The 23,022-nt window shown below is 33.5% G+C and overlaps 1 protein-coding gene across 6 annotated transcripts; it reads right to left on the reverse strand.

Annotated features, from left to right (window-relative positions):
- Positions 1 to 213: 213 nt before the first annotated feature.
- Positions 214 to 10,810, reverse strand: LOC117343979 (testicular acid phosphatase homolog). 6 transcript variants are annotated; one of them, XM_033906568.1, is made up of 12 exons: positions 10,439 to 10,458; positions 9,234 to 9,326; positions 8,777 to 8,940; positions 7,976 to 8,068; positions 6,846 to 7,001; positions 5,473 to 5,565; positions 4,839 to 4,919; positions 3,984 to 4,107; positions 3,601 to 3,683; positions 3,135 to 3,312; positions 966 to 1,073; positions 214 to 608 (listed from the first exon to the last, which is right to left on the reverse strand). In XM_033906568.1, exons 4-12 carry the CDS (start codon positions 8,060 to 8,062, stop codon positions 451 to 453), a joined length of 1,068 nt encoding a protein of 355 aa, XP_033762459.1. In that variant the 5' UTR covers positions 8,063 to 8,068; positions 8,777 to 8,940; positions 9,234 to 9,326; positions 10,439 to 10,458; the 3' UTR covers positions 214 to 450. The 6 variants fall into 6 exon arrangements, with proteins under 6 accessions (XP_033762459.1, XP_033762457.1, XP_033762458.1 ...); XM_033906566.1 differs by lacking the exon at positions 8,777 to 8,940 and having other exon boundaries at positions 10,439 to 10,798; XM_033906567.1 differs by lacking the exons at positions 7,976 to 8,068; positions 8,777 to 8,940 and having other exon boundaries at positions 10,439 to 10,798.
- Between the last annotated feature and the right edge of the window lie 12,212 nt (positions 10,811 to 23,022).

Consider the following 23,022-nt stretch of genomic DNA (forward strand, 5'->3'; position numbering starts at 1 on the left):
TTACATCGTAGTAAATTCTTTCGATATGTATCTTAGATAACAAACTGAAGTAGCGATACCTTACCACGCGTATATTACATAACTGACGTACAAGCATACAGCATCTGAAATACTTAACTTTCAAAAGTTATGAACCATTGATGTGGGTCGTGGTTATGGTTCAACTTCGACATCTGATGTGAAAGGTATATTATTGATTTACAAAGAAAATCATTGTTATTTGCTAAAATATTTTATTTTGAACCCTTCATACCTTCTGAGTAACCATTAAAATCAAACAGATGGCACTGAATTCCTTGATTTAAATTTTAGCAAATGTCTGTATGTCAATCACTGAAAACACCGAAAGCACATTATTGTAACATATTCGCCCTTGACATCAGCTGTTCTGGAATCCGCCATTTTTTCATGGTATTCATTTGCATTTATTAGGAGTCATATTGCATATTTTTAAAGATACCCGTCCTCGGTAGGTACTGTTTGATATACTGCCGTGACACGACTGACTCTGTATGCATGTATAATGAGTATGGCAAGAACGATTACTAGTAATATGACTATACAAATCAGAACAAACACTCCAATTCTGTTGTTGTATATTGAACTTCCTATAAAAAACAAAGACAAGAATTATTTACGTTATATTCATGATAATGTATAATCATGAAAATTATAATATCAACAAATCCATAAGCAATTAGTGCCATATATCACAGACAAAAACATTACCAACGTATCAATCAATTTATCATTTCATCTTTTCAAACCTAATATATGTGTGTATATGCGATTCGTTTTCATTTTTATACCTAGAGTTAATCACTTTTAATTAATATTTATATATGTATGATAACGAAACGTAATAAGCACAATGACTCAAGTACTGGTTAAATAATGTTCATTTAATTATGTGAGTGAAGAGAAAAATATACCAATACACCAATCAATATATCAAGTTTTCATACCTAATAAACTCGATCGGTTTTCATTTTTACAATCTTCTTTGATATCCTTTGGTATGCTGTTGGCTAGAATACTGACGAAGTCGTTAAAAGGGCAGTCTTTAATACAGCCTATGTCGAAAATTAAGGTAAATCCTATCATAAACATGCATTAAAGAAGACGTACATAATCTGATAATCAGATTCCATTGCAAGATTGGATTTTAATTAAGTTCTTTAAAATATTAAACATATTAAGACATGTTAGATTAATTGTTCTCGATCAAAGGAAAAGGTGTTTTCAAAATGAGATCATGAGAGCCTTTACAGAATTAGATAATGAAAATATCTACATAATTAGGTCGTGAGTGTATTTAAAAAAAAAAAGATTATGAGAGTATCTACAATATTAGATCATGATAGCATCTACAGAATGAATTAATTTGAGCATTTAAAAAATGATATCATATGAGGAACTGCAAAATTAGATCATCATAGTATGCACAAAGTTAGATTATGACAGTATCTACAATATTAGATCATGATAGCATCTACAATTTAGATAATTTGAGTATCTAAAAATTAACATAATGATAGTATGTACAAAATTAGATCATGGCAGTATTTACAAAATAAGATTATGAGAGTAACTACAATATTAGATCATGATGACATCTACAAAATTAGATCACATGAGTATTTAGAAAATAACATCATGAACATATCTACAAAACTAGATCATGAAAGTGTTACAGAAAAAAATCATGAGAGTATTTACAGAAAAGATCATGAGAGTATTTAAAGACAAGATCACGAGAGTATCTATGAAATTAGATCACGAGAGTATCTTCAAAATTAGATCGTGATAGTATTTAAAAACGTAGATTAGAGTATCTACAAATTAAAATCATGACAGTGCTTACAAAATAAAATCACTAAAGTATCTACAAAATTAAGTCAAGTGAGTATTAGAAAATTAGATAACGATGCGACTAGTTTCCATGGAGGTAACCTTAATAATTTTAAGAGTAGCGGTGATAGTTAAACATCACCACTTTATGACCAAATCATAATGTTTTGAAAATGCCATTTTTGATTTTAATATGAAATTTGTTCAAAATGACACGATTTTTTTTACGGTTGTCAACTGTTTTCGGGAGATGCATGTTAACAAAGATCATGGAAATGTTTTGTGGTAGTCATCATGGCTTGATTTAGAGATTAACAATATGAAGTCAAATATATATCGATGCTTGTTGATATTGCCGGTTTTTCCGTTTTCACCACCGTAGTTAACATTTTGATGATGTGATATAACCTGAAAATGATAGAGGATATCTAACAGTGTCTTAAGTAATACCAAATATATTTCACGAGTGGGGCTAATATTTTGATATTTTTCACGAGTGCGCAGCACGAGTGAAAAATATCAAAATATTAGCCACACGAGTGAAATATATTTGGTATTACTGAAGACACTGTTAGATATTCTGTTTATTACATGTTTTATCAACGAAAAACCTACCCCGTATGCTACATGTAACTAGGCCTACAGCGATAATTTGTTAACAAAATAAGTAGTTTCCCCTGTCCAGGTGCTGACATATATGTCGGGCTTTCTGATTGGTCAATTATTTTGGTATTTTCTAATCATTAATTTGATTGGTCAAATCAGCAAAAGTGATATTTTTCACTAGTGAAAAATATCACTTTTATAGAATGAATACTTTTTGATATTGCACTGGTAAAAATGTAATAAACATTGATATGCACGTCGAGTTGTAGTCGATGAAATTATATCACATCTACCTTTCGGGAACACGGTATCATTATGATTGTAAATATTAAGGGTCTCTACGAACATATATTTATACACGTTTTATCGATGTGGAGTTAGGATTATGATTTCGTTTGTATATCTGTAGTGTCTTCTTATTTTGGTGAGTGATCGCATGCTCTCTCATCTTGTGTCTCATCGTGTATAACCTTCGACAGTATCAACTGGCATCGTGCTCATCGATAAACGATACATAATGTGTGGTTAGTTTCCTGGATTTATAGTGATGAATTGTATTAACAATGTGAATGCTAAAATAACATTGAATCGCTGTCATTCATTCTGCTGTTATATTGCTGTTTTTAATACATAAAACATTTTAAGTAAATGATATATATATATATATATATATTTACCCGGTATTTTTAGAATATTGATGTTGTTGTTTGTTTCATTCTTATGTAAAATCCTGACAAAGGGCATTTCATTTTTACCACTTTTCCACAGTTCCACAATTACACAAGCGGAATAACTCGGATGCCTTCTATCAAACACATTCAATATCTGCATCAAAGCTATCAATGTTGTATCATGCTAAAATGAAAGTACAAGTCTTTTGTTATAACATATATATAGGTCAAACTATATATCACATTAGGATCGTCTAACTTAAGAGTTAATTAAATATTTACAATATATATTTACAATTTCAAATATTATATCAAATTTCCAAGGCTGAAATCTTAGTTAGTGCTTTATGATTACCTTTGTCAATCTTATTTCAAATTAAAAAAAATATTTAAAGTCACCTGCTTTCAAATTTGATATCTATTAATGAAAGTTATGGAAACTTTAGATACATGTATTTAAATAAAAACTGACCCCAGAATATAAGTAAACCTTTCTGTTAGAGTCGGTATTCAAATTTCTTTTCATATTTTCTATAATTTCCTTCAATAACGGACCTGAAAATGCATCAAAGTATTAATGATACTTAATCATATGTTTTACACTGCATTAAACAATAGCAATATCGAAAGTTTTTAATTCGTAAAGCTGCATTTTTTATTATTAGTATTTTATTTTTATTTTTTTTATTTTTTAATATATAATAATTGGATACGGAAGAGATAATTATATAAAAAAAAAACGAAAACATAAAGCTATGTGGTTTTATTATTATTAAGTATTCTGAAATATTCATGTTAGTGGCTTGTACAGACGTTCGTAGGAGGAAGTCCATATACTCAACCCTTTGTACTTACCTCCCCTCAATTTGGTAGTTTCTTGTGTTGGAAGGAAATATGACGCAGATTCATCACGTAAGGATGTGACAAGGTTGAATGGCAAGACGGACTCCCATTCTGGCAAACTTAGGTTGTGTACATACTTAAACAAACATATTTTGTTTATAGTATTCAGTGTATTGTGTTCAAATTCTCATTAATTTACAAAAGACAACAAACCTACAGTATTTCAAAGTGTCGAACCAGGAAATGTACTATAAGATTCCACAGTTCAATTTGATACTCCGTAAATTCATTTTATCCACAGAGGATTATAAGTAAAACTTCCATTTTTATATGGCGTTACCACGAATGGAATATAAATGTATACGTGTATTTTATGTTGGTACCATAAGAATTGTTCTCCATATAGATTGTAAAATCTTCACGCAAATTCAAGCAAGAATGATCATAACAACAAAAAACGTTTGTTGGATGTCGTCGTGGTTATAGTACAACTTAATATCACTTCATTTTAATTGCATGTATATACGAAGTAAATATAATCATGTTTTCGTAATACTTGTTCATTAAACTTAACATTCTGTGATAATTTTAATTTTTGAAAAATAATCTTACTTTTCAGATGTTGATGAAACAATATATAATATTAACTTAGCATCAATCAAGACAATGTGTAAGAAACTTTGGTTAAATATGTAAATGGCTTATCTTGTGTTACTGCTAAAATGTTAATATTTCTATTATATTATTTTACAAATATTGATCAGTAACAAAAACAATACACCAATTACTGGCATTACGGAATCGGTAAATGATCTAGTTGGCAGTATAGTATATCAGCAGCAACCCTTTATACTCTATATAACCAACCTGACAGTAAAGAATGTCTGCTATGTTGCTCCATGAATCCTTGGAAAGTCCTGAAATGTTCATGATTTGTTCTACCAAATCCTGAAATAAATATAACATCTTTACAACATATAACTAGTGTTCGATATTATTGTGTTTACTCAATTATCGTATCCCCAAGTTATTTTACGTTGTTATAATTAAAAGAACCTTATAGTTAGTAAACACATGTTGTCTGATATTAAATGCCTTGCTCGTCTTTAAAAAATACCGCTACTGCAGCTGTTCGTCTAAATGTAACTACAGGAGATGGTTCGGGTACAAAAGTGACAATTATTTCCATTTATTTGGCATATTGACACTAGTACATGTAGTAATATGGATTTACGTTAATGAAAACATTATAAAAGAAAAATACGAGCTGTTTTTGAACCGTGGATATTTCAAAATCGTCCCAGGCGATTTGCTACTCAAATGCACGTTAACAAATACACCCAGCACCAGTTAAAGTGACACATGTAACTTCAGGTAAAAATGTCGATCTATATACATATATATACCACACTTAGTTTTTTCTTTCTTTTTTCCCATGTGAGACCATTTTATATTTTGTTGTTCAAGGAGCCAGTCGGTGTAGGGGTTCATTTATAGTTACCTGGTGTGTAGCGACAAAGTTACTCATAGTGTTTTCTCCCCTGTAGTCCTGAACCAGTGCTTGATATCTAGGACAGGCAGCCAGACTGAATATCTGGTAAAATAAAATATTATAGTGGTATAATGTTCTCAACCACATCTTATTGTAATATCGTTTAAAACTTTGAGTTTCGCCACCTTTTTGTTTGATTGTTTTTGTTTTTAGTTATTTTATTTTATTTTTTATTTTTTTTGGGGGGGGGGGGGGGGGGGGGGGGGGGCTAACGTTAGCGTCCCTGATTCAGCCATATGAGGACGGATGTAAATGTGACACTGAATAAAAAAGTAGTTATCATTTCCTATTTGTTTACTTGTATTTTTGTTTTTTATTAGTTTAGCGGACAAATCGCTTGTATATAATTAATATCCTTATGTAGGACCCTTTATCGTCCAAGAATACACTCAACTTGGAGGCACTGTGGTCGGGTGGTATGACGCAGAGCTACCTGACTTAAAGATGGCTCATTCGAGTACCGGTACGGGCGATGTGTTGTATCATTGAACAGGATAGTTTACTCAGATGTGTTCCAGTGTGAATGATTGCGTTGTAGGACAGTGCATGAAATGTCGTGTGTAAGCTGTTAATGTCGAAATGGCAGCTCCGGCTTGATGCTCCTTAACGGGTCGAAAAAGACATAGGCTGGTTGTTGAAGGCCAAATAACCCCGGATAATAATTTAATTTAGCGGTATAAAAAACTGTTATAATTGTTATAATGTAACTTTGGAACAAGTTATAAGAAGTTGAAATTAATGTTATTACATCATGCTGCAGAATGCGGAAACAAATAAGACTCGTATGCTAAATGCGATATTTACAACATATCCTCTGCTGTGCATATACTAGTTAATCGATATGTAATGTTGAAGCATAAAACTATTCCCGTACAACAACAGATTACTTTATCCCATAAAAATGTATTATGAAATATTGCCTTAGAGATTACAGATAAACATTCCAAACATAATTTTAGGAAAGAAATATTTTACAATGATTACAAATATTATTTGTCACTGTGCTAGAAGAAGAAGGAAATTTATTTTTGAAATTTGGTTTACAGATCTGACCATAAATATTCAATTTGGTTGCCTATTGCCATATTGCATTTATATCCAAAATAATATAACATATTGCAATACTACCACTGCATAATATACAATGCAGCACGCGCGTATATGAAACAACATATGTATTCTTGATACAAAAACATACATGTATACCATAAATCTATATTAGTTTTTCTGAATATCTATCCCTCAGTCAGTTCCTATTTAATTGTAATTTATATTCATGTGCGTTTTGTACAATAATGCTCATCTCAGTCTTGCTGACGTACAAAATCTTCCTTTTGGGGTTTGGTGTGGACAGGAATGGGTTGCCAGTTAAGGTCTGGATTCCATTGTTGTTCTTTTCCTTTTGGAGGGTAAAGTCCACTAAGCACACAGTAGGCACTCATTAGGGTACGATCAAAATCAGAACTGGTTACTTTGATCTATAAGAAAATCAGAATTGATTGGATTTCTGACCATTAGAAAATCAATTAAAACAAAGGAAAACTAGTCTGAACAAAACTAAATAAGAAGAAATCGATCAACTGAATCGATCCCTTATCAATTGTCCGATTTTTTTCACATATTTGCCTGTGAAATAAATCAAGGATATTGAATTGCTTCCCGTTCAATACAACATACATTTCAAGAGTGGCAGAAGTTCGATATGTTCACGAGTGCAAAGCACGAGTTCGATATGAAAATATTCTGTCATACGAGGGAAAACATATGTTATATTTAACGGGAAACCATTCAATTTTCTTTTTATTGCATTTCTTATACTTAAAAACAAAATTGAAAACATCGAAAAATCAATAGTTTCAAAAAGTATTGGAACAAGTAAGGATTTGGCCAAAAACGGAAACCTTTCATTTTCACAGAAAACTCTTATTCTTTCACTGCTCTTAGCTGTAGTAAAAATGCAAGTTTTATTAGTTTGATAAAAAACATTATGACACTAGCAAAAATTCAATAAAGATAGATATCTAAGTTTTTGTCACAGAATGAAATCAATTGCGCACACACTTTATTTTAGTAATCGTGGTAATACGGTATTTAAACAGCAGATATGTATCATCCTTATTGCTTATTATGCTATCAATAACACGAAGCATAACATTAATATACACGAATATCTAGAGATGCATGTCTTTAATAGCGACAAAAATATTAAATATTATGATTAAAGAGAATATTTTTATATTTTCAAAACATTCTCACTTCAAATAATGCAAACTGATTATGGGTTTCTTACAATATATTCATTATTCAATCAGAATCCAAATGCAGGGTTTTATATCGATATTATATATTAGTCAATTAATTGCTACATTTCGCTTTGTGTAATTTCTTATTGGCAATGCGATGATTTTTTTCAAATAAAACGTATAATTCTAATTTCGTTAAAGATACTCACCTCTGAATTTATGTATCTTGAACTCAAAAACTCTCCTTCTCCATATCTCATATTAAATAATTTCCCTAAGTTATATTCCTGACGCATTCCTTCCTGTTATTGTAAACAAACACTTCATCAAAAGTAAATAGGTAAATAAACAAGGTTACTCAAGAGAAACGATTCTACTCGCTATTCAACATTGACCAGTGTGCATCAAAAAAAAATGTTTATCTTATCCAATGTCTCTTGTTTAAAGACTGTTTTTGAGGTAATAAAAGATAATAGTTGTGTGTAAGAGTTTGAAATAACAGAACCTTACATGAACATATCCAGTAATTTACAAAGTTGTTAGATTGATGAAGAAGAAAAACTATTTCTAGTAAAAGAGTCCATAATTTGTATCCTATGAAATAGAAATACGAATTTATTCAGGTGATCATAGTTGTGAGTAAGTGTATGGAGTTCCAGCTCTATCTAAAACATAATGAAACATATAGAGTATGGACGTCAAAAATATATATGTAGTAGCAATGAATGCAATTTTAACCTCTGATGGATAAAATGCAATTTCGTAAAGGAAATGACAGTTGTAAGTATATGGAGTTTCTGGACAACTGGACCATTTATTAAATGGGTAGAGCGAGGAATCAAAGCATTTTTAGTAAGAGTGACCTAATTTGTGAACCCAGGTAGTTGAAATATTTACTAATACTAATAAGTGTTGTTAGTTGTGGGTAGGTGTACGGAGTTTCAGGACGGTTGGGCAAATTATAAAACTGGTAGAGCGATGACAACGAAAATCTATATTTAGTAACTAACCTTATTTTCCCCGGGTGGGTTGGGTCGCAAATTCGTACAATAAGCGATGGTTATGAAGCTTCAGGACATCTAGATCTTTTCTGAAGGCGGTTGAGCGAAGAGGTCGTTAAGTGTTATGTACAAATGTACATACATACGTTTAAGCCTTATCCTTTATTCCCGCGCTAACTCATTGTGGGGGGTAATAAATAGATACAATAGATATATAAATAAATCAATGCATAGATAAAATGACTACATTAATCAACACCAGGAAACAACATATTAAACAATTGGACTGCAAAACAAAGTACAGTATCCAATACTTGCTTTAGCCAGCGAACAATGAGATAATGATTTGATGCAAAATCAAATCAATGGAAGAAAACGTAACGTCCAAAGGATAAGAACAGAAGAAGTTTATATCTGATAGCTAAAGGCAAAAGAGTGTAATGTAATGTTCATCCTTTCCACTGACCTTGGTAAGTTGTCCCAATCCACGATACCAGTAGCTTCTGTGTTTATCGTTCGGAAATGTGCTTACTGGACTTCTATCTCCATGACGAAATATCTGCATTCAGGAATACAATATAATGAAATGAGTGATATTTTGTTTAGATCCATTACCCGATGCCTTAGTTGATTGCTTAATTAGATAACTTTGTGTCGCTTGTTAACTTTATCGGATAAAGTAATTATGCGAAAATAAAACTCAACATTGATATATCGTCATTACTGACGGTCTATAATTGATATTAATGTGTGATATTGATATGTGATATGTTATTTGAATATATCGATAGGCAATGGGACGGCAATGTATTGCATACAATATAATGACATTTTAAAATATCCTAAATAATAGATGAAGCATTCTGTTTTCGGTTCTGGGTTTGTTTGTTTTTTTCACATATGTACCCATACTCGCTACAACCAGGTTCTTATGAATTTTGATGTCAAAGAAACTCGAAAACCATCATTTTGTTTTAAACATTCTCCCAATGAAACATAAGTTTAACACCAGGTGCTCAGTTTAAATATCAAACACCAATCTATCTTTTTATTATTTTGACATTGAAGTAATATATATAAATAATTGCATCAAATATGAACACATTTTCCCATTTTTCAGGTAGATTTCCAAGTAATCATTTTTCCTTTATATACATGTATATATATATACCAAATACTGTAACACATCAAACGTCCAATCGAGGTTTTTTATTACGTTATGATTGGTATAGTGAAATATTGATATGGAAAGAACAATATCCTATTTGTTTGAATTTCTTTATTTATTAAAAAGAACAGCGGAAAGTATGTTAGCTAACATTCATGCTCAATCGAAGTAAAACAATACATTGATACTTATTCACAGAAAAGAATATCTATTTGCATTGGTGATAGCCTAAGTAATAGATATATAAGCTCATATTGATTCTCAGGCTCGTATAAGTAAAACGTATATTATTTAGCGTTGGTGCTTATTTACGTAAACAACGCATAACTGAAACTCGTTCAAGCAAGTTCATATACCAGACACATACGATAATCAGTGTAACGAATTCCAACGGAATTTGAAACATACCAAGTTTTGGCAAAAAATCATGAACACAACTTACCTGTTCGCATGCTCTTGATACCAAACTGAAATATATCATATGATAATAAATAAATGCTTACCGCCTGAACTAAAACCAACCGATCCTTTGCAGAAGATGTAATGGACACGACAAACATTACAATCACAACATTGTAACATATGGCTTGTTTGATATCCGCCATGTCTGCCTTTAAACAATCACATTTTAGTTGGTACAGATGAACAGGATCATTTCACACTAGTTGCTGTTTGTAATGTTCCGAACTTGTATTATCGACCATAATACAAAGTTACACCATACACCAGACGGATGTTTGTTTCATGTACACGTGATAGCTAGCTAGGTCATGTACACGTGATAGCTAGCTAGGCAAGCTGCTTGACTTTCCTTACCTGTACAAACAAACGTTGTCTTAGTGCGGTGTTCGTCATTCATTTGGTTGTTTTAAAGGCCGGTGATGACCTACATACATAAAAAAACCGGGTGGTTAGCAATTAAGCCGATAAGGGAGTAGGAGGGGCTACAACAGCCTTTGCTGCTGCTGTATACACAACCACATGGGCCTAAACCACGTGTACCTGGTCAGTGTTTATACTGTAGATATTGTAAACTGATCACTACATACTGGCATGTACATATGACCAATAGCAATATCCAGTATAAAGATTTTACAAATGTATTGTTGAACATAAATGCTTATTAAAGTACATCAATACTGACGCACTACAGTATAACCAACAGTCATTTATGATTTGATACCGCCTGCATATTTATTTAGAAATATTCAAATAAAATATAGACATTTCTATTTACTTGCAAAAAAAAAAAAAAAAAAAACTATTTGATTAAATATATCTTTATTTCAAATACAGACATTTATTTTTCTTATATATACGAGTTAAAATATCTTAATGAATAGGGCCCCTATTATTATTATGTACTATACATTTTTTTCAGTATTGAATTCATACATGTAAATTTATCTGAATATTTGTCAGGAAGAGATATCAATTTGTACCGTATTTAGCCTTCTAGATAATAATTATCTGAATAAATACTAGATATCTATAAATAAAACCTGAAATATAGTATATATGCCTATACCATAATCACAAATTATTAACCCACTTAGTCACATGATTGTTCTCACATGTGCAAGTAGGTTGTGGATTGTACGGAAGCGTATTAGGGCCACTTTAAAAAAAGTTAAATCGTACGTACGATTTACTAATTCGTACGAACGGATTACTAATTCGTACGTACGAATTAGTAACTCGTACGTGCGATTTACTAATTAGTTCCTACGATTTACTAGTTCCAGAGACATATACAAGAGAGATAAGTAACATCGCTATTTATTCGTGACCAATCAAGCATATCCCTTATCGAGAGCGTCTTGTCCCCTATCAAACACACGCGAGCACAGGTAAATCGGGCTTTGCGCAGGTGTGTATTGATGTACTGGAACTTATTCGACATGTTCTGGTATATCCACCATTACATCAAACCAAAACATAGTCAATTTTCAATACACACAAAAAGCACATGGTTTTATTTAGTCCACTACAAAAGTTACTACATAAGCCAAAGACTATAATACTTATATGATATAGTCTTGATAATTATGTACGCTGTTGTCATTAAGCCGTATTTTCGAAAACCCCATAGGTAATCGGAGATTCCCGCCGATCTTCCCTGTGGTGTGCTTGACTTTCATACTGACAATACGAACACTTTGACAGCAAATGTGATATATTTCATATTGATGACACTTCTGCATTTTGCTATTAATGAAATTAAAGCACATCATTGGATCTTTGTTATGATTTCAAATAGAAATTATCGAAAATTATGTGTCTGGTTTTCAAGTTTTCTCCATTATGGCATCAGGAGAAGACTGAACAGAGTGACCGCAATGGATTGTGGGAAGGTCAGGGGCCACCACGTAGACATAAGGACAAATAGAGAGCTGCCAATCTCTCTATATATGTCTCTGCTAATTCCTACGTACGAATTAGTAAATCGTACGTACGGATTAGTAAATCGTACGTACGGATTAGTAAATTGTACGTACGAATTAGTAAATCGTACGTACGAATTAGTAATCCGTACGTACGAATTAGTAATTAAAAATTAGTTTTTTTTATATTGGCCCTAATACGCTGCCGTAGGATTGACATTTAGTACCTTCATACAAATAAAAAAAAACTACTACCGTGTCCAGGTTGGCCAGCACCTATTCAAGTATTCTGTCCCGCCTGGTCGGACTCGATACGTAGTGGTTTAAGTAATGTTCACTTACTATGTATGAACGGTTACTCCTCCTAAACCCACCCCCCCCCCCCCCCCCCCCCCCGTTAGTTTCGTAAAATTTGTCGAAATACGATCATTCCTTAAAATGTTCCGTATCCAATATTTCACTGCTAAAAGCACCATTATAACCATATCTCCGTCAAAACTTTAATGTCAAAGCCTGTAAGACTGTTACACTTCTGACATTTTGATAATAAAAGTTGATATTGGTAGGACCAGGGTTGATCTCGACGTTCCCACACAAAAGCAAATCATGACATATAGTGGTACCAAGGACCGAGCGTTTGGAAGAGAAATGAATTGCCCGTAGAAGTCGGTAACTGTGTATTAAACATACATGATATTTTGTCATACAGAACAGAAACACCGAGATTTACCTTCTCATCGTTATGCAAACTGCAAATTAGTTCTTTAACTGGATCATGGACACTCACGTTTACTGAGTGGGACTCATTATCATTGAATAACGTCGGCGGATTGCGTATAGTTGCTTTGTCACATTCTTAGAACGATACCGATTGCGCGCACACTTAATTTAGCAAGCGTGGTAATATGGATATGAGCAGAGCAAACGTATCATCATTATAACTTATTATGCTATCAACAACGCGATGTATACTGTTAATAAACAAAAATATCAAGAGTTTCGTATCTCAAATAGCGACAAAGTATGAATTATTATGATTAAAGACCAATTTAATGATATTTTCAAAACATTCTCACTAGAAATCGAAATAATGCAAACTGATAATAGTTTTCATACAATATATTCATTATTTAATCAGAATACAAATGTAGTGTTTCATACCGGCATTGGCTTTTGTCCATATATTTCTACCTCCCACTTTGTGTGTTTGCCCACTGATAATGTGATGATTTGATATAAATAAAACATCTCATTTTAATTTCGTAAAGGATACTCACCTCTGAATGAATGTATCTTGAAATAAATAATTGTCCTTCTCCATATCTCACTTTAAAGAAGTTATTTTCCTGACGCATTACTTCCTAATATTGTAAACAAACTCTTCATCAGAAGTAAATAGATAAAAATCTACTCAATATTCAAAAATGACCAATGCGAAACACCAGATGTTAATGTAATGTAATGTCGCTCATGCAAAGACTGCTTACTAAGGTAACACAGGATAGCAGTTGTGAGTAAGAGCTTACAATAACAAAACCTTATAAAACCAGGAATTTACAAAATTGCTTAAGTGATGAAGAAGAAAATTATTTCTAGTAAAAGAACCCTGATTTGGATACTATGAAATTGAAATACAAATTCATTCAAGAGATCATAGTTGTGAATAAGTGTATGGAGTTCCAGCTCTATTAAAAACATAATGAACCAAATAGAACATGGACATCAAAAAATATATCTCTAGTAGCACTGACTGCAATTTTAACTCAAACTGCTGATTTCCTGTAATTTAATATTATCTTTTTCCCCTGCTTTTAAGTTTCTACAAACTTTGTGGACTGACAATAACCGGTAGCCAGAAACTACTTGCGACAACTTGGCCGAATATGTAAACATGGTTTGCACAATTATGGGAAGAAGAACACCCTATATGTTTGTATTTGCTTTGACGTTCATTCTAATTTGCTAAATAAAAAAGGAGAAAGTATGTAAGCTACCATTATACTCAATTGAAGTAAAAAAATAAATGTCCAAGCATTGATGCTTATTCTTAAAAAGGTATATATGTTCGCGTTTGTGTTTAAGGGGCATCTAAACACCAAATCCAGACAAAACAGGTGATATTTTACAAGGCTAAACAACCCTACAAGGGTGCAATTTGATAGAAGTTGCTTGATAATTTTTTTTGTATTATGTCAAACTGTGGGCCTTGCTGTTGACATTTGATTTGTTCAGTAGTTCGTAAATTCAACAAAACATGAGAAAAATGCAGTCTCAGGGGGACATAATTAAGTCATTTGTATCTCATTTATTGTGCAAAACAGTCATGTCGGTTTGCTCAAAAGGATCTAAAGCACAATACGAGCATTGCTTTGACTAGATTGGACTTTATGATATGGTATAACACTGATTTAAGTTAGACCTTGAAATGCAAATGGCGGTTGTGATAATAGCACACAACTGCGGCATATAAGAACGTATTTCAAACGTTAAAAATGTTCATATTCGATGCTATAGAGAACTCTAGACATGGCAGGAAGACTGTTTTTAGGAAAAAATGTTCATCAATTGCGTTTGGGGTAAAGATATATACTTCTGAAAAAGGTCCAAAACTCACCAGTTTCACAATTTGTCTTAAAAGGTCATTCTTACTTTAATCAGATGTTTTCAAAGTATGATATTTGAACATTTTTAATGGCTGAAATGCCTCCCTTTATTCCATATTTGTGTTATATCATCCACAGTCGCCATTTGCATTTCAAGGTCAAAACAAAATATTTGTTTATACCTACATAAAGTCAAATCCGGTCAAACAAATGCCCCTTCCTTGTGCTATAGACACTTACATTTTTGTATGAGTATGACATCTGGGCTATTTTTCAGGTTTGGTTATTTTTATGACTTAGAATTATTCCATGCTACAACTTACCACAAAGTAACTCTATAGAAGAAAATGTTAGCATCTACATCAAATTATTTGTGATGTTAAGACACTACATTTCCAAACAAACATTTTGGTATATTACATGACTATTTTTTTGTGCAAATTTTAAGATATTTATTCGTGTTTGAAATTCAACATTGTTATGCTATATAGATGACCCTTAACCAAAGTAATAGGTATATTAGTTCATGCTGGCTCTCTGACTAGTATAGGTAAAACGTATATTAGTTAGCGTTGGTGCCATTTAGGTAAACAAAGCATAACTGAAAATCGTTCATGCAAATCAGTGAAACGAATTACAATTTTGTATTCTAACGGAACATACCCAGTTTTGACTAAAAATCACTAACACGACTTACCTGTTCGCATGTTTGCCTTTCAACCATCAAATTTTAGTAAGTACAGGTGAACAGAATCATTTCATATTACTAGCTGATTGTAATGTTTCGAACTTGTCTTATCGACCATAATACAAATGTTTGTTTCATGTACACGTGATAGCTAGCTAGGTAAGCTGCTTGACTCTCCTGTCCTGTACAAACAAACGTTGTCTTAGTGCGATGTTCGTCATTCATTGATAGCTTTAAATGTGTTAGTAGGTTGTGAATTGACATTTAATGTCTTCATACAAGTCATACATATATATTTGTTTAAAAGATTTTTTTATGTTTAAAGTGCCAGCATGTTCGAAGTAACCACTCAACATGACATCTCTATTTAATTTCTTTACTTTCCTCATAGATAAAATGGTATTCACTGTTTTCCCTACCAAATGCTTGTGATTCAACTGAAATAAATCATGCATTACATTTAAACACACAATCGGTATTGTAAGACTATGAGGACCTTATATACATATATGCAAAAGAAAACTTGAATTCGAGTTATCGCTCCTAGGACGCAAGATTATTTGTCAAGCAACCTTCCCACGATGTAGGTAGTTTGTATATTTGGACTACATCTCGAAATTTTCTATTACTTTATCAAAACGACCCAACACATTTTCTGTTGCTTGCATGCTTTATACCAATTGCTATGGTGGTTTGTGCTATTTTTTCAAAAATATCTTATTTTTTACTGACAAGTTACCATGATACCGGGACAGAATATGTCAGTTTTCAGATAATAATGCCAGTTCGTAACTCCTGATGACACATGTTTTCTTCGGATTCGTTATTTCCTGTGTGGCTTAAACAGATGTTTCGTTCGCAGCATTTCTAACTCCTGCTGATGTCATTGCTGCACGTGTACTCAGAATTATCCTATCGGTTTCCTGTGGACATGTCACAAAATTGTAGTCGATCGAAGAATAACAAAATATGTTGATAATGAATTAATTGACCGAGTTATGATGAACGAGGTACATCTGTGTCTGTGGATCGTACATCGAGCCTTTGAGTGAAACAAGCGAATCCTTATCAAACCAGATTACCCATGGATTTCTTGTAACAACGAAGCCATATTATTTGTAGTAATCTTTGGTGTTTGAACCACTTGAAGGATGCGTGGACGCCTGGGGATGACAGTCATCACTTGAAGGGGCGCACTTGTTACCAATGTATATAATGATGTATTGACAAATGTTGGACACCAAATGACAATCCGTGGATCGGGACGGGATTAAAAGAATCTAAACAGGATGTTAGTCCATGGTTAACAAATAATTTATTATTAAGTACAAAGAAAATGTTCCCGAGAAGCCCGATAAATGCTCCTGGAGTCAAAAGTACTTCCATACGAACTAACAATTCTTTGTATTTCACCAGAGAAAGATTCCTTGATCAAACAGAGGCTTAGATGATCAAGTCCAGAGTGGTAATATTCATAGTGTATCCGACAACTTTTCCCGTGTAACACTATCACTGGAATCATATTGATAAAATAACGATATTTGATTACAAAGACCTGTTCCATGGGCCTGGGTATTGGTTCCTTTAACACAACAATACTGACATTGCACTTAAAACACAATTGCAATAAAATGGTGTTAGATGATTATCTCTGTAGTGAAAACGGAGTTTTTGGGAACTGTATTTCCGCTGATATATAAAATATTACCTCAATACGACCATATTCATATCCCAGTTGGTCGCATATTAAAGGAATAGAGAGACGTCTCAAACGGAACTATTCTATTGTAACGGGAATGGTTTGGCGAGTTATAATGTACCTTTATTTGAGAGTTGTATCTCTTATTAGAAGTTTGTATATTTGAGAATGTACATTTAACTTGTGTAGAACATATTTGACCTAAAGTTGTCAGGCGGGTGTTGTCGATGAAGCAGAAGATGCAGGCCCCGGAACACCAGGGCCCAGTTGTTCAGAAGGTGATTAGGCTAATCACGTTTTAAAAACCTTTTTCAAGGATATTAATTCCTTTTCATATTTTGTCCTTGTTTTATCCTATTCTTATCGTTTGTAAGAGTTATCATTTTCAAAGTTTCGTAATCGTAACGGTATACCCTGTTGTGTTTGTCCTCCTTTTTTCGATTTTTTCCCCTTTTTAATATGAAGACGTGCTGTCAACTTTTTCTTTTCCTTTAGGTATTAGTTCGTCCATAGGGATCATACTTGACAATTTAATTCAAATGAGGTGGAGGCCCGGTCATGGTCTTCCTTCATCAGTTGTGTGTTGCTATGTTACAGATAGCATAAAACCACGCTTGACAAAGAAATCCGTTTTGAAACGTCTGGGTCTTGATTTTTATGATCTAAGCAACCAAATCGAACTTACATATTCGCTGTGGAAAGTATGCAGTCGGCAGTGAAAGTCGATCCGAACCAGTGGATTCCTATGGGGTCTTTAGGGGAAATGACTACATCTTGCTTCAAATTCTGTCATATACACTTATTCTGCCAACACTCGTTTGTCATTGTTTCGGTATAAAGTGTATTTTAACCGATAATTGAAATTTGCATGTGAATGAAAGCTCTTGCCCTTCGTTGACAGAGTTCATTTGTTCTTTCATTCTTCTATGAAGAAACGCTTCCTTCAAATGGTACACTACTTGTGATTTTCATTACAAAAATGACCATTATCTGTGTGGTGTCAATATAAGAGATGGTCATAAATAGTCATTATGCAAAAGCAATTGGCCCTTGGGATCAATAACAGTTCCTGCGGTCCAAATACTCAACATGCATGACCCGTGGACAGATATTTCTATGTGGCGATGTATGCTGTTATATTATGTCATTCCGTGCTCCGCTACCATTAAGTGTGTTTGAAGGCGATAAAGAACGTCTGTTGTCAGTTTAGGTCACGTTTGATAGTACTCTGTCAGTTATTGTTTGAATACGCTGTCTTGTTGGGTTTGTGCACAACAAACACAATATATACACACTTTTATCACACATTGAGAGTAAGATAAAGTAAAGACAAAATAATTATACTGCATTATGCAGTCCTTCTCTCCTTCTCGGTTAATGATGCCAAGGTCCCAATGTGTTGATGTATAGAACATAAAAACGTCATGAAATGCGTTCCTTTCAAATCTTCAGTTCTAACTACATATTTTCGAATGTGATATATTGTTGTGTTTTAGATATTTTAACAGATTGTTTTTCCAACACTTGATTAATGGCCTTTTATTTTTTATGAAACTCGTCACCTGATATTTATTCAGACGAAGCGTATTAGATAATTCTTGTATTTCACAAATACATCATCTTGACAACCTCTTTTGATTAACATTATTATATGATCCGAGGAAACCATCATTAATAATTCTGTTAATCATCTTTTTTTTTTCGCTTAACAGGAATCATTATAACATGGTTCTTGCTAGAAGGATTCATCATAAATACGTCTAGTAATTATCAACGTTTGTTTTGCTACAAAACTGGATTTGTGATAACACATGCTTTATTATTGTAGTGTCATTTCGGGCCCTTATGTTGTGTTGTGGTTTCGACTGTGAGTAAGGTTCTACCCTATGGTACTGCAGATCTGCAGATAGTGAAACAACAGAATTGTTCCCGTTGAACTATTAAGGCAATTATATTTTGAATCTGACTTATTATCTTATAACAAAAAATGTTTAGTCCTTACGTCTCCCTTGATACTGTCTCTCTTTTGTGATTTTACTTATGCTGTTTGGCTCTATTCCATGGCCATGGAATATCAATGCTACTAAAATGGATTGGAACGGATGCATAGCGAAACATAGCTGATCCATGCCAATGGCAGCACATGTGGCCGGAAAGCGGTCATACCAGTTTGCTGTGATGTGAACTTTAACTGCAAACAAACTACCAATTCGCATTTAAGGTGGACCGGCTTTAAGGAGGTGTATTAATAGGACATTTCCAATGCTCAGGTGAAGATAAGCACATCCCGCAATTCAGTTGTCAATAGATCAAAGCAAACAATGGAAAATGTAATACACTGCGAGGTTTCCATTGAATAATGGGTATGTTCTGTAGCTTAATATATGTCAATTAACGCCGATAGTTTCCCGAGATAATTATCCATTAACGATTTTAGCGCATGTATACGGCACAGCAACACATAGTTTGTATTAATATATAGCTTTAGATTATGGATTTTCATATAGAATAATCTGTTTGTTGGATTATGATTAACAATATTGAAAACTTAGTCTCGGGAGTATTTAGCAAAGCCCGATTCATTCTGTAAAGCAGCATTTAATGTTAGATCAGATATGATGTCCAGATTGCACTTATGTTATATGTTATAGCCCCCGATTTTCTCGTTTCACCATTTATATATTTATGGAGTTATAATGACGAAATACAAACGTGTGTATTGTGTATGGTGATGAAGTCGTATAATGGCGATAATCCTATTAGAAATACATAGCAAGGAGGGACAGTGAGCAATATCTTCCACACGTGTCTTTGTTTTTGGAAAAAGTAACGGTGTGCTGACCTATGACTACTTTAGGACCTACGTGACTTCATTTTCCGTGAAGCATTGTTTACAAACATAAGTCGAGGTAAACAGTTTTTTTACCCGTAGATATATATTTATAGAACATTTTTACAGTATAGGCTCCTGTATCCCTATATCTTTAACCCATTTCACTGTTTATAAGACAAAATCGACCGTAATATCAGTATCAAATTTACAGTTATAGTCGCTTTAACTCAGGGAAACAATATCCTCCAGGCAATGCAATAAAATATTAGATCAACTGGGATCTGAAAAGAGGTACATTTTGAAATGGATAAATCTTGTACATTGAATGATGAGGTAAACAAGAGATAGCATGGTGCTGGTTAGTTCTAATGCTTCAAGACAAATAAAATAATAAAGAGTACGCGCTCATGTGATAAGAGGAGGATCTTAAATGAATGATTTTGTCAACTTAGTAAACAAGTTTACTAGTTAAACATAAGCCTTTATAAATCTGATATTTCTTATGTTTCTTTACAAAGACAATCTTATGACGTCATACATTATCTTATCAATTTTCGATTACTACAAAGCCGTACTGAACATGCTATTCATAAGGTAAAACATCTAAAAATCATCTAAGATCCAGTCACAACGTTGAATGCAACATTTCCCCTAAAAGTAAGAAACAGTATTTTTAACAATCATATGTACATCGATATATATTATTAGCCTTAAACTGTATAGTTTATCTGGTATAAATTAAATTCAGATTTCACATCAAATATATATGCATATGCATGCACATATCAGAATGCTGTAAAGTCGTATCTATTTTATTTGTATATTTATTTTATGCATTTATTCATTTATTTATTTTTTCGCTTAATGATGGTAGAAAAGAAACACAAGATATCATCAGAATATTTCAATACGAATCGAGGGTAGTATACAGTAGAACTAAAATGAAATAATCAGCCTTTTAGGACTCGTCAATGAACCGAGTCTCAAAAGCTTTGACACCTAGGAGACGACCAAACATGGGCAGTGAAATGGCAGTATGGAAAATTACTTTCTGAGAACCCAAACCTCAAAAGATGAAAATAGGCTGATAAAGTGGTATCTATCCTTTTTATGTATTCAGCTAAGAACACACATATATCGATAGCTGAATTAAGTATCGAGTATAATGGCAAAATCATTATCGGAATTGTCGGTGACAATCAGCTTTCAAGATCAGCTCACTTATGGAAATATTTATCATATATACTAAACTATCTGGGGATATATGTAGAGCACTAGTGGTAGGCGATACATTTAGATTAGCTCTCGGATACTGTAGTCAGCCCAAGATGAGAAGGCCTGGTGGAAATATGTAAACGACAGCTATAGAACTGCAATCAGACATCAACATCTTTTTATCCGCTGCTATAGTGAGTAAACGCAAAATGATCAATAGTGGCAATGACAACGTATGTCTCAAAGTGTCCATGTAAAAAGTGCCAAAATATAAGCATCAGTAGTTGTAGAAAATGAACGTGTGTCGATATTGACCCTCACCATATTACATATAAGAAGGCAACACTCAGGGTTTGATTAAGAAGATAAAGAATGTGACATATAATACCTTTTGATATACATTAAATAAAACGGGGGAACTGAAACTGCAGCACAGGAACCATTGAGTACTACGAACCGCAGATTATTAACAGCTTGATCTATTTCATATTTATATTGGGTATAATAGACATGTTTTACTGCCCTGCAGGTAGGGCGTAAGAATTGTACCTGCTGCCCCCATTGCATGATCGTAAGAGGCAACTAAACTTGGGATCTTATCTTTTCTCTTCTTTCTTAACAACTTTCTTCTTCCTAATGTCTCCCTTGACAATGCCTCACTTTTGGCCTTTAGTTGAGCGTTCGCCGCTGTGAGGAAGGTTTTGGGTTCTGTCCCCTGGCCGAGACATACCGGAGTCTTTAAAAATGGTATTTGCTACTCCTGCTTAGCGCTCAGCATATTTGGAGTGGAACGACTGGTTCGCCCGTTGTCAGTATAATGTGACGGGTGGGGTGTCCTGCTGGGTGTCTTCGGCAGTATGCTGCAGTGGGGTAGCACTATAAATCGTCAAAAGTTCCGGCCTATCACAAGGAGACTTAACACGAACATACCGCAGCCTCCCAAAACACACATACGCACTCACCACACGCATGCATGTCGCACGCACGGGAGGCCGTCCTTAAATGGCCTTAGCTGTTAATAGGACGTTAAACAAAATAAACCAAACCAAACCAAGACATTTTATACAATAAAATTTGAATGAGAGGCAAGTGGTGTTAAGGACATTTACTTTACGGGAAGCTTAACCTAAGACCTCTTATTCCTGGCAATCCTTATTTTCAAAATTATATTCACTCTGCCGTCCCTAAGATTTGCCGTAACCACTTTTATTTCATACAAATACTGACACAGGAAAACAAATTACATCTGCAAGTTTTTTTTTAAATTGATTAAGGGTCTGTTGCATCTCTTATTGAGATTTTGACATTCCTGTCACCTTCTAAAATGTCAACACTTACCAATACTGACAAGCCCTAAAAAGGATGAGAACCACTGTATTATGCAGTTTTTTATTGCACACATATAAACATATTTACATTTTCACTTCACTCCGCCTCAATGAACATAGTAAACTCAGATCACTTCATTTCCCGTTGAAGATTTTGGGTCGCGTGCTTCTGTTCTGAGAGACGAATCACTGTCTTGCCGGCGTGTGAATACATTCACCGAGTTTACAATGGCGATCGAGTTCTGTACCGCCTCAGACTTGAATGCACTTTCATGTTGTGAATTGTGTAACATTGTTATAAACGTATATGAACACAAGTGGAATAGCCGCTTTATGT

Source organism: Pecten maximus, chromosome 15 (assembly GCF_902652985.1).
Source record: "Pecten maximus chromosome 15, xPecMax1.1, whole genome shotgun sequence".
Taxonomy (NCBI): domain Eukaryota; kingdom Metazoa; phylum Mollusca; class Bivalvia; order Pectinida; family Pectinidae; genus Pecten; species Pecten maximus.

Excerpts from the sequence above, each read along its gene's own strand:
- LOC117343979 (XM_033906566.1), bottom strand. The coding sequence starts at position 10,540 with ATGGCGGATATCAAACAAGCCATATGTTACAATGTTGTGATTGTAATG. Across the intron at positions 8,069-9,233 it reads GATTGGGACAACTTACCAAG|GAAGGAATGCGTCAGGAATA; the intron begins GTCAGTGGAAAG and ends TTACAATAACAG. Across the intron at positions 3,313-3,600 it reads AGGTTTACTTATATTCTGGG|CATGATACAACATTGATAGC; the intron begins GTCAGTTTTTAT and ends CTTTCATTTTAG.